Source organism: Pimephales promelas, chromosome 4, assembly GCF_988280905.1.
Source record: "Pimephales promelas chromosome 4, fPimPro1.hap1.1, whole genome shotgun sequence".
NCBI lineage: Eukaryota > Metazoa > Chordata > Actinopteri > Cypriniformes > Leuciscidae > Pimephales > Pimephales promelas.
The window spans coordinates 8,351,044-8,364,753 of NC_142772.1; the positions used below are offsets into that span (position 1 = coordinate 8,351,044).

Consider the following 13,710-nt stretch of genomic DNA (forward strand, 5'->3'; position numbering starts at 1 on the left):
CAAAATTTGCTTTGCTTGAAGGAACAAGAAAAACTCTTCAGATTTGAAAGCTGACAGATCACAAACAAATTTCTATCTTAAAATGAACTGAATTTAATATCATGCTGTGAAACTGTTTCGAGTCAGAAACAGTCCCTCAAATGCTAAAGAAAGAAGAGGAACGTGTGAAAGAGTCTGCAAGTAAATCTGCATGTAGTTTGGACGTTGATGCTTTCATATCATACACTGAAGGGTTCTTTTCAAACAAAAGAGCTCTGGTTATTGCAGTGATGTGCTATCGGGTGGTGGTGATGGTGCTCCTCTTAGCTACTTCTGCTCTCGTTGTTTCTGAAATAGATGACAAATTGTTTTTGTTTTGCACAAAACTCCTGAATGATGGTTATGAAATACAGACAAATACAAATTACTGTATTGTATTCCTGTTCATAAAACAGACTTGCTACTGTACATTCAAACCAAAAAATGACAAAATTGTTTCATTTAAATATTTTTCAAAATTATTTCATGAAAGTCTAACTCTGTCAAAATTCTGTAGCTATAGCTGTCTTTTTTTATGTATAACATATGGGACATTACCATACGTAGGCAATACAACTGATAAGGGTGCTTACATGACATTTAATGGGTACCATCTGTATTATTGCTTAGCAACAAGCAATTAGGCCTTATTGCTAGGATACCTTTTAAACCATACTGATGTCTGCTGGGGAAATGCTGATTCCAGACAGAAATGATTGTGTAGACTAGAGTTTATGATAACGATAGTTCCAAAGAACCTTTAATGGTTATTGTTTTTTCAATACATGATGGATTAAGATCATTTAAGACTGATTGGTATTTCGATCTGCCTTAATTTCCCAGTAGTAACAAAATCAAACATACATTCAACATTCAATGGATTTAGAAATTACACTAACGAGTTAAAATTACAGCTGTATTTCTGTCTGCCATGTCTTTATGGACACTTCTGTTCTGTGGTGCAGTATTTCTACACATAAAAAGGTATTGGGACCAAACATAAAAGGTGTTTTGACATAAACATGTTCATGTTATGGAAGCTTGTTTTCGCCACAGAAATATATATATATATATATATATATATATATATATATATAGGATATAAACTCACAATTTCGAGTCATAAAGTCTGAATCACAAGATATGAAGTTGCAATTGCAAGTAATAAAGCCAGTATTGCAAGATATACAATTAAAATTTGCAAGATATATTAAGTCAGAATTGCGGGATGTAAAATCACAACTGTGAATTATAAAGTCAGAATTGCATGATATAAAGCCGCAATTCACCTTTGGCTAAGCCACGGCCTAGAATGTAGATTGACCAATCACAGCCCAGCCAAGAACGAGCTCCCACAGAGGTCGGACACTTTTTCACTGCGCTCTATTGACTTTCAACACAGGCGTGAGGCGTCTCATATTTTTGGTCTCGGCAGGCTATTACCGTCAAAGTTTTATCCAAAATATGGTTAAACGTTGTGCCTCGGGCATTTGCAACACAGATACGCGTTTCCCAGAGAGGTTGGAGGGGGGTGTCGGTTTTTTCCCTTCCCAAAACCGAGGTAAAATCCTGACAAGTGTCGTCTTTGTTTTAAACTGAATGGGTGTCCTCAGTCAGCTAAACCCCGCAAAGATCAACAAGCACATCTTTTTTTACTTCTAACCTTACTGTGAGTGTGAAGTTATACTAGTTAGAGACCGTTTTATAATGTTTTAGGTTATGATTTCGGTTCTCATACTGGTTGTTGATACGCTAGCACGTACGCTGCTAATAAATACAACCTTATACAGTACTCGTGTAGTCCGTTTGCTTTGTAATAACGATTATAGAAGTGAATCGAGACCTACCCAGCTTTGCATTAACAGTGTTGCTCCCTGATATTGTTAGTCCCAGCCTCCGTCTCGATTGGTAGGAAATGCGGTGGTTCATTTATGTTTGATTTATGGTTCATTTACGTTATGCTTTTGCCTCTATTTGGATGCCTTTTGTTGTTTCTTGCGTTTCACCTGTATGTCTTGAATATAGCCTTCGAACGCATATTGCAGCCCCTTTTGCCCACTTCTATCGGACACTTTATTTGCTGCTTTATAAAAGTTTGATAACATTTCAGCAGGAAGAGCTGTTACAGCATAAGACATGCAGAGCGCAGATGAAGTTTGACGGATGTAGCAACAGTAACTAAGGGGGGCGGGGCTTAGCCAAAGGTGAATTATATGTTACAAAGTCAGAATTGGAAGTTATAAAGCCGCAATTGTGAGTTATAAAGTCAGAATTGCGTTATATAAATTCCAGTTGCGAGTTTTTCTCATGCCTCCGCCTGGTTCTGCACCTCCAACGCGGTCCCATTCACCAGAATTCTGAAGACTATCACTTGTCCCTCATCACCACGTCAATTATGGACCATATAATCATCTCCTATCCATTCTCACTGTCTTGTCTCTTTAGAGTTTGACCGACATGTTTAGCGTTTTTTCTTCTTCATCTCCTAAAGGATTATGTATTTGTGTATTTGCTCAGACTGAAATAAGGGTGCATTCACCGCAACTTCTCTTGTCCTCTTGTTCCTCACATTTGCGCCCAGCAAGCGGGATGTGATGATGCCATGGGGTTGGAGAGGTTTATCCAGCATTCAATCCGTGTCGCCACCCGTCTAAGCAAACTGCACCTAGGATTATTCCTCCGTCTTTCAAGAATATACTCAAGATCGTTCGTTAGTGACCCCTGAAGAACCTATGCAAATTGATTATTCACACTTACCTGCCTCAGAATGACAACATCGTCTTCAGTCACAGCTCTGTTTGTGCTGTGCTTCCTTTCAGCACCAGCTCGTTGAGTACCCAGTCCATCCACCTTGAGTTATGTTGAGTTCTGTTCTATTCACATCCTTACGGCCCCCTCTTAGAAAACCTCTGCTTTAGTCCGCAACAAAAGGCCATAGAGGAGTATGTTGTGGAGGCTCTCCACCAGGGATTTTCTCCCGTCCACAACTCTGCCAGCACTTTTTTTCTTTTTGGCCAAATGTTCGGGTTTTACATTCATGTACAGTATTGATTACCGAGCGCTTAACAACATCACGGTAAAGTACTGCTATGCCCTTCCTCTGGTTCCTGCTGCCCTTGAGATGTTACAGAAGGCAATCTGGTTCACTAAACTTGATCTTCGTAGTGCCTAAAATCTTATTCGCATCCACAAGGGTGTCAAATGAAAACAGCGTACATAACGGCATCAGAGAACTATGAATATTGAGTGATGGTGTATGGCCTGGTTAAGCCCAAAAGTTTGAACTGGACAGAAGAGACCACCCAAGCTTTCGAGTCAATCAAATTTTCCTTCACTTTAGTCCCCAACCTTCAACATCCTGATCCGTAAATCCTGTTTGTAGTAGAGGTGGACGCTTCTCAGTTATCTCAGTGGAATAAAGCATCCTCTAATCTCCAATGTGCCTTCTTTTCCAGGAATCTGTCACCGGCCAAGAGAAATTATGGCATAGGGAATAAGAGGGTCCATTTACTGTGATCACAGACCACAAAAACCTGGAATACCTGAGAACTACAAGACAGTTGAATCCATGTTAAGCCAGGTGGTTAAGCCTCTTTTTTACCCATTTTCATTTTACTGTCTCCCAATGCCCAGGTTCCCGCAAGACTAAGGCAGATGCTCTCTCTCTCTCATTTCAATGCTGTAGAGCAATGCGAAGGACCTCCTCCACCCATCTTACCTTCTTCAGTGTTTGTCGGTCCTAATCAATAGATCCTGGATGAGAGGATTGCCCAGGCCATGCTCCAGGAACCAGCCCCAGAAGGTTGTCCACCTGGACAAACATACGTCCCCATGTCTTTGCGGAAGGACCTCTTAGAATCCATTAATTCTTCACCTGGATCTGGTCACCCGTGAGTCTCCCAAACCCTTTTTATTCTTCGTAATTGGTACTAGTGGCCACAAGATCACCCAGAAGAGGTCCGGTTAATCAGGTCCTGTCCTGTCTGCACCATAGCTAAGAGTCCTTACCATTTACCATCTGGCAAGTTCCTACCTCTTCCGATTCTATGGTGCTCTTGGTCACCATCAGTCTATCATCTGGTTACTATCCCCAGTCAAATGGGCAAACTGAGAGTAAGACACAATAGGTAGGACGCTTTTGTGCGCACTTACTTCCATGACCAGCAGGACCAGTGAAGTTGCTTTGTCCCCTGGGCTGAGTATGCACAGAACTCACTCAAACAATCCACCACAGGGTTAACACCTTTCCAGCAAATACTCAGCTATCATCCCCTACTCTTCCCCTGGACCGGCAAGCCGTCAGAGGTTCCAGCTATCAACACATTGGTTTTGTCAAAGTTAAGGGGTTTGAGATTTAGCACATCTCCATCTTCAGAGAGCCTTATGCCGACATCAAAGTCAGGCTGATGTCAGAAAATCTACTCCAACCAACTATCAACCCGGAGAGAAGGTTTGGCATTCAACAAGAGATATCTGGGTGTGGTTCCTATCAAAGAAGTTAAGCCCATGGTGTATTGGTCCATTCCTTATCACGGATAAAATCAATCCTGTCAAGTACAGACTACAACTCACAGCACATTATAAGGTCCATCCTACTTCATGTTTCTTTGCTTAAGTCCTTTCACTCCTGTCCTTCCTCAACAGAGCTAGGCCCCTTCTTTGCTCCTGAGTGACGAACATTCGATTTATGAAGTTAAGGACATCTACTGTAGGACTCCCGGCACTGAGGTGGTCATCTCAAGTACCTAGTTGATTGGGAAGGATTTGGAATGGAGGAAAGATCTGGATCCTGCCTTAAAAACAACATTCCACACAGTTCATCTTGATCATTCTGCACCGTGTGAAAGAGCCCGGCCATGGCGTTCAAGTTCAAGTTCAAGTCTTTATTTTTAGACTTGTGCGTTTTTTAGTTCTGTGCGTTGGGGGTTTTGGACCTCAGGAGCCATGTTAAGGAGGGGTTGTGGTTCTGTAGCGCCTCTGCCTGGTTCTGCACCTCCAGCATGGTCCCATTCACCAGAATTCTAAAGACTATCACCTGTCCCTCATCACCACATCAATTATAGACCATATATTTACTTATCCCCTATCCATTCTCACTGTCTTGTCACTGTGTTTTCTTCTTCATCTCCTAAAGGAGTTTTGGTATTGTGTTTTGTTATTGTAGACTGAGATATTTCTACTTACCTTCATCATCATTTGTAGTCCTGTATATTTGCTCCGACTGAAATAAGGGCACTGACTGAATTGTAATATAAAAAGTCGCAATTACCTTTTTTATTTTTTATTCAGTGGCGGAAACAAGTTTCCATTTCACGTGGTAACCAAAAAAATTGATGATGGGCCATTGAGATAATGAAAATTAATGCATACACTGTAAAAAATAATCCTGTAAAAAATGGTAAACTACTGGCAGCTGTGGTTGCCAGCATCATACCGTAAAAATACGGTGTGTTACTGTTTTTGAAATTAACAGCTAAATACCGTATTGCCAGCTACAGTATACAACTTTAATTTAACAGCTATATGCTCTAACACACAAACAGTAACACACCGTATAATTACGGTACCACAGCTGCCAGTATTTTACCGTTTTTTACAGGATTATTTTTTACAGAGTACCCAAGGTGGTAATGTGGCTATAATGCAAAGCAGACCAATCATAAAGATACATAGAAAGATTAGTAGTGATTAAAGGATATTTTATTATGTGTAATTTACAGATGTAACCAGGCACTGAATCTAATGTGTAATTCAAAGTAATTTATATCATATGTAAAATATTTAATTTAATAAATGAGTACTTTGTGTGGTATTTTGTATAGTCCTTTTGTTGTGGTTTTATTAAAGTCACCCTTGGCAAATGTATTTTGATGTACTGGCCATGCTGCTAACCTCTTCTCTAGGCTTGTCATCCTTCATTTTCTTCCTGGTCATGTGACCTCGAAAACCAGCTTGAATCTTAGCAGCAGCTTTGTTTGCAGCTGGGTCATCAAGGGGAATGTCCATGATGTCCTCATCTTGCGGCTGAGTGCATCCTTCCTGCAGTTCAGATAAAATACAGTCAGCCATTTTAGCTATGACTACAGTACATGGCAGAAGAACAGTTACAGACCCTTGTCAAGATCTACACTAAAGTGTCAACAAACTTTCACACTTTGTAATACCCCATAAGACCAATCTATATCAAGAACACCAAGTGTTAAAATGACTGCAGATTGCAAATCAGTTATTGGAGTAATTAACAAAAGGAAACCAATAAGCTTCTGCAAAAAAGCTCTCTATTAAAACCTCATTATAATGGAAAAGCTCTGAGGAAGCCTATAAATATATTATAATATATTGAAGTTCTATTAATCTTGAATACACAATAGGATATTCAGAAGGTGCTCCTAAGAGGTTTTTCCAACACGATCCCATGAGAAAATTTAGCTATTTTATGAGGATGTACTAATTGTATGAATTAGGACAATGTGATTTGAACCTTATTATTTTTTAGAAAGAAGTAACCATGGATGTTCACCCCAAAACCTAACTGTCAGGGCAGATGTAAGCAGGTGGAATTGTATGAATTTATATATATTGTATACGTTAAGATAATTTAATATTAATTACGATTTCGATCTGCCTTAATTTCCCAGGAGAAACAAAATCACATATACATTCAGCCTTACTTTTTACTTTTTTCCCCATCAAAATGTAAAATAATATAAGTTGTCATTATACAAATTGTGTTGATTTCTCTAAAGATTGTGGTGGAATGTGTATCTTTTCACTTTTGCAGTGTTGTTTGGTGGGGTGCAGTAAGGTTTCCAAATGGTGAAGTATTGCTACAGTCATGTCAAAACCTAAAGTCAGCACTTTTACTCCCAAAGGAATTGTTTGATGGCACTCTCACCAACCCAGTATTTGGTGAACGTCCCATTAAACAATTCATTTTGGAGCGACAGAGCACCAGATTTAAAGGGTTAGTTCACCCAAAAATGAAAATTAAGTCATTAATTACTCACCCCCATGCTGTACCAACCCCGTAAGACCTTCGTTCGTCTTCGGAACACAAATGAAGATATTTTTGATTAAATTTGAGAGCTATAACTACCACATTGGCTCCTAAGGGACTGCCTCTTGACGGCCCAGAAAGTCAATGAAGAAAATGTTTAAATATCCCAAGTGACTACCGTGGCTCAACTATATGTTTATCAAGCGACGCGAATACTTTTTGTGCGAAAAAACAAACAAAAATAACAAGTTTATTCGACTATTCCTTTTCTTCCTTGTAGGCCAGAAACGAGATTTCCACGACGCATGCGCGAGAATTGCGATCTGAAGTAGTGTAAGCAGATAGCAATTCTCGCGCATGCGTCGTGGAAATCTAAGGAAATCTCGTTTCTGGCCTACAAGGAAGAAAAGAAATAGTCGAATAAACTCGTTATTTTTGTTTGTTTTTTCGCACAAAAAGTATTCGCGTCGCTTGATAAACATATAGTTGAGCCACGGTAGTCACTTGGGATATTTAAACATTTTCTTGATTGACTTTCTGGGCCGTCAAGAGGCAGTCCCTTAGGAGCCAATGTGGTAGTTATACAGCTCTCAAATTTAATCAAAAATATCTTCATTTGTGTTCCGAAGACGAACGAAGGTCTTACGGGGTTGGTACAGCATGGGGGTGAGTAATTAATGACTTAATTTTCATTTTTGGGTGAACTAACCCTTTAAGTTTTGATATTGGTAAATATGCTTTCATGCACCTGTATGAGTTATGTATGGATGAGTGTGCTTATTCATCATATAATTAGCCTCATTTAAGAATATAATCTTTTGATATTACTGCTACATATTATTTAAAACAGAATCAGCGACTGTAAAAATAACAAATAAAAATAATGTCTTCATGTAGAACATAATATAAGTTAATTTGATATTTTTTGTTCATATAATGGAAGTCACTGGTAATCAAAAGTTAGAATTCTTCACATAATCTCTTTAACTTCTTATATGGTGACAAAATTTTTCATTTTTGGGTGAACTATAGTTTTAATACTATTCCATTAAATACGTTTCTCTCTCTATAATCTTTTCTCTTTCTATTTGAATCAAAATACTTAAAATACACAGTATCTCAAAGGTAAGTCATTATGTTTATGGGCATGCACATTCTTTCTGTTTGATTTCTGTGATTTTTTTTACTCTCCTCATCCAGTCAGATACAAGCTGTCAGCGGTCCCTAGCGAGCCTCAAGTTTCCGACAGCTCGACTAATTTCCCCTGCCTGCTGGGGGTGCATCACCGTAAAGGGACTGAAAGCATTCAGAGCTTCACAGGCAAACAGTGTGAAGATCCAGCTGAGCGGGGTGGAAGCCTGATACTCCTCTGAGGTTTCAACACTATTATGCAGGGATAAACAATAATCTATTATACAACAAACAAGGACCAGAGGGCTCACCATGATCATGCCCCACAAAGCCCTTCATGTCTCAAAAAAACAAACAACAACTTTCTATCTACATGCTCTTAATTTAAATGTGCACCCCCCAAAATATGCAAAAACTAAATTTATCTGACTTCTAACAAAGTTCCTTGCAACAGAGCTTTCTCAAGCATGCGGGTGCTGATCCTGAGACCAATCGTCAATCAAGGAACATCTTCTTGTGTGAACTTTACTTGTAAGTGCCATAATTTGGAACATGCAAATGACCATCTGTCTCATCAGTCTCAGCGACATCTTCCAAATTCAGATCATTGCTGTTTCTAGAAAGTTCTAGACCCTCCTACAAACACACAACTCCAAGCCCACGCAAAAGATGACTTGTGTAACAAAGACTGCTTGTACTCCTACTGTACATGGAGATAAAACAAATGGGAAGGAACAATTTGACCAACTTTCAGTCTTATTGTATCACTTAAATCAATATGTAATATGGAAATAGTAGAACTGTACTTGTGTTCGAGCTTGTAAAAATGAAGTGCCACAGACCACCAGACACAAGACAGCCTTTATGCACAAGACCAGATGTTAAACCAATGACCCTTCTCGCCCAAACAACTGCATACACTGCATATACATAACACATTTCAGTCCTCACATACAGTGAATAGCCTGATAAGGGTCGTTCTCTGTACTGTGAAAAGATTTAAAACAAAAACATGACCAGTCATCAATGTTGCCTTAAACTTTAAAACTGTTTTAATATTCTTTAAATACTCATTGGCTATTAGTAGTGCTTCCACCGCCAGGACATTGATGCCATTGAAACATTTTTAAAATACTCTTACCCACCTACAGCTGGTTCTCTGTTAAAGCCTGCTATTGTCAATAGTCACTTAGATAAAGGTTGGTTTTAGTGGATTAATCAGACTGTAATCATGAAGCAGATTTTTAATTTTTTTTTTTTAAATTAAGTTTTATTTTTAAAAGTAATTGGAGTCAAGTAGGCTACATCCTAAAATACAGGCTACAGTAAATCCTAAAATAGTAACTCAACCAAGTTGGTATAGTTCATGCTGGATTATGTAACTCACGACATTTACATTTTACCTAAACTGTGTAAAAAAATCATAAATATTGAAAATATCTTAAAATGCATAATTCATAAGTTTTTTTTAAGCTGTGCAAAGATAAACACGGACTCAACTTACGTTTCGACAGTCCATAGCGATTTGAGATGACAGGTTTGAGTAGTTTGAGATTTGTTGTCCAGTTAAACTATGATTGAAGATTATCGGTAAAGATGTGGTCTCTCTCTCTCTCTTTCAGTGTTGAGCTCTCTGTATGTGCTCTGACTGTCTGTAGATGATGATCAGTTGAATCGACCAATCAGAACGCGTGATATATTCCCCATCACACGCAACCATTTATCACCTTTCTTCATCTGGGCTTTCGTGCCGATTGTCATAGATTAAATATTTCTTTAAAAAACATCGAAATCAAGTTTACAGAATGTTTTCACTTTCTATAACAGAGATTAACAAACAACAAATGTTAGTAGGCTATTGCTCATGGTTAGTCCATGTATAAACAACTGAAACCTTTTTTGTAAAGTACCACGTACGCGATTCTATTTTTTTAACTGTAGTGTGTTACATTTTAAGTTAGCTAATAGTTTTTAATTGTACATTTCAACTTCATCATTTCAAAAAAGTAGGCAATTATACGCCGAAATAGGCTATACATGACATACAGTTATATTACCAGAAATACTTGTCATTACATTCAGCAGTAGAAGACAGACGTGAAATAACACATACAGTCGTATTCTACTAATACAAGCGATGTAGGATATAAGTCCTACTAAATTGGGCCAAAAACCCTTTTAAGTTCAAATAAATGCATTAATATAATAATGTTTTTGTTTAATTGTAAATACATTAATATGCACATGTGTCTGAAAACTTTACAATAAGTTTAGTGTCAGTATTGTTTCTATAATAAGTAGCCTAGCTACTTATTTTTTTTAAAGTATGCAAAAGTGTAGCCTTTCTTTTCTTTTTTTATACAAAGGAATCCACAACTTATCCCTAAACATTCTAAATAAATATACAAAAGTGCTTCTGTTACAACCTTTACCACTACAAGATGGGTTGTAAAACACCAATCCAAAGCATTTTATACATTTTAAATATTTTACTTTAGAAAGAAAAACGAATATGAAACATTTTAATGAAAAGAGCATATTAAATTTGAAAACAAATATAGTCAACAACTCTACAGACAAGCGTGGGTGTCTATTAGTCACCCTCACAGTTGTGTTGTTGTGAAATCAAGCCTATACACTTTCCTTTTCTGCACCTATTGTGGATCCAGCAGATACAGCGAAAGTGTTAAAACCCTCACTGCCTGGTCAAATAAGATATTTCTAGTTGTGTTTTGAGGTAAATGAGCAGCTTGTGTATATGTTATATAACAAATTGAACAAGAGAACCTGAAGATTCAGATGCTACCAGTTCTGTCATTCAACATCCACTAGCATGAGTGCAAATCATCTTATAAATCTGATGTGAAATGATACTTCTTACCTCAAAACTGTTTTTTGTTTTTGTTTAGTTTAAATATATGTATATTTTTAATCCTGTGATGGCATAGCTGAATTTTCAGCATACTCCAATCTGCTGCTCAAGAAACATTTCTTATCATTGTTGAAAACATTTGAACTGCTTAATATTATTGTGGAGAGTAATACATTTTGCAGGATTCTTCGATGAATAGAAAATTCAAAAGAACAGCATGTGAATTATCAGTGTGCCGGCACCACACAATTAAAACATTTCTAGCCTTAATCTGTAGGTCGCAGCCTAATACATTATTCTAGTTATTCTATGCTGACAAGTTAAAGTGAATAAAGCTGATGTCTTATGCATGCAGACTCTTTAATAACGTTCTTGATTCCAGTTACAAAACCTCTGGTGCACTCTTTTATACATTTTTAAATATGTCATATATAATTCAAGATACTGAATGACTTACTATATTTTTTTCCACAACGCATTTATAACAATGAACCCCAGAGCATCTTTATGTATCAACATGTACATAACTGTCATTGTTTCCAGCTATTTGTGTCCTTTAAAATTTAAATACATTGTATGACTAAAATAGCAAGCATTAAACGCTTTAAGGCTGATTTGTCTTTGAGAAGGTGGCAGGCATGTCAGGCCAGAATCCTCAGGCACACACACAGCCATGTTTATGAGCTGACACTGTTTTAATGCAAGCTCATTTCACAGGCCCTATAATGGATACAAGCCAATCTGTCTGTGAAGATGAATGCAGAATGTTTAATGCTAAATGAAAGCTCATTCAAGTGTCATTTCATCACATCCTTGATTCATTTTAATTAAAGAAACTTTAATCAAGGATTAACAAGGCAAATAACTTGGTAAACAACATGTCACTCTGTATTTTAAAAACCTTTGTGTTGTATTTATTTTGTCAATTATCTGACATGCTGATTTGACATTGCACACCCCCACTATTAACAAGCACATAAACACGCTGTGTATTTTGAATTAGTGACAGAAATGATGTGCAAACAGTGATTTTCTTCTAGCTTGATTAGGTCTGAAAGAACTGAAATGCGCATCTTATACCCACGCTGATTTCAAAATAAATAAATTGCCATGTAGTCCATAAACAACAGGGCTAACAATAATATGAAGTGTTGATTTTTCAGTTGTTTTACCCATATTTTGAGTAATGCAGGTTTAAATGTCTGTACATAACCAGTTACAGAGAAAAAAAAAATATATTTTTTTTAATTATACGTTAAATTTCATGTGGATTAATATTTTTATTCTTAATTTTGCAAAAAGTTAATTAATGTTATTTAAACATAAACCATCAAGTAGCCTACTTCATGCCTCATTTATTTAAAATCGGGTTTAATCATATTCATGAGTATACTGCCACCCAGTGGTGCTGTTATGAAAAAATTCTCATTTTTGGGATATACATTATATAAGATACCCCATATATCAGAATATATGGCATCTAGTGTGATACATTAGTCTGGGACACTAATGATCATTATTCTTGTCTTATCACCCAAAAATGGATACAAAAAGACTGCAGCCGAGAAGGAAGAAATGATCCTTTGCAGAACCTGTGGGTAAAAGAGTTAAGCACTCAATCAAAAATATAAAATCATCATAAAAACTGTATCCATGATATTAATATGAATGCTCTGAGTAACTGAGTACAATTACAGTACCTGACTGATCTACCTTGCCTTTTGGTAATTCACCAGAGAGATCTAAACATATTACAAAATTTCAAGCTGTGAGTTAGTAGAAATTGATGTGGTTCATTCATGCATCTAATATAACTTTTAATGAAAAGATATTAGTGTGAATTTCCTCATTTAATGCACCATCCTCACCTTCTTTTTGGCTTAATTCAATGCTGAAGTCTGAGAATTCGTGAAGTTTGCTCACAGAACACACATGGCTCCCAAAATCCTCCTGTCTCACCTCAGCGATGATGAGAGTAATATTCCCTGGGTTGTAGTGCAATGAGTATCCAGCTGTGCAGTTGCTGTACTTTTTGTGCTTGATCAGGTGACAGAGGAGCTGGTTCCTGGGGCTTCTCCACTGCAGGGACAGCTGCTGGATACTTCCTTGAGTCTCATATTCATACTGACACGGCATTTTAATCATCCATCCAAGGGGAGACCAGAGCTTTATGGCGGTGACTGTGGCTTATTTGGAACAGATAAGCCAAAATATTCACTGAGATTCATAATTCAGTAAAAAAAAAAAAAAAAAAAAAAAAAAAATATATATATATATATATATATATATATATATATATAATAAAAAAATTATAATAATACACAAACACACACACATACACACACATATATATATATATATATTTATAAATAATTAAAAAAATTATAATAATACACAAACACAAACACACACACACACACACACACACAAACACACACACACACATATATATATATATATATATATATGGCATAAAAAGATGAAACAAAGTGAAAAAAGATCAGCCAACAAAAAAGTATGTATAGAAATGTTTTCTTCATAAAAAAACAGAGCAATTATGTGACATGTGACTCATAAAGTCATCTTTTTTTAAATGTTTAAAATAAACCTTTTCAGTTCAATTAAAAAAAAATACCTAAGATAAAAGATCAGCCAAAAAGACCTAAGATAAAAGATCAGCCAACAAAAAAGA

The 13,710-nt window shown here is 36.8% G+C and overlaps 1 protein-coding gene across 1 annotated transcript; it reads right to left on the bottom strand.

Annotated features, from left to right (window-relative positions):
- nrgna (neurogranin (protein kinase C substrate, RC3) a) lies at positions 1-9,761 on the bottom strand. The gene is made up of 3 exons (XM_039662542.2): positions 9,651-9,761; positions 5,911-6,057; positions 1-327 (listed from the first exon to the last, which is right to left on the bottom strand). Exons 1-3 carry the CDS (start codon positions 9,663-9,665, stop codon positions 307-309), a joined length of 183 nt encoding a protein of 60 aa, XP_039518476.1. The 5' UTR covers positions 9,666-9,761; the 3' UTR covers positions 1-306.
- Between the last annotated feature and the right edge of the window lie 3,949 nt (positions 9,762-13,710).

Coding starts and splice junctions, on each gene's coding strand:
- nrgna (XM_039662542.2), bottom strand. Junction 328..5,910: donor ATGACAAGCCTAGAGAAGAG/GTTAGCAGCATG, acceptor CATCTATTTCAG/AAACAACGAGAGCAGAAGTA.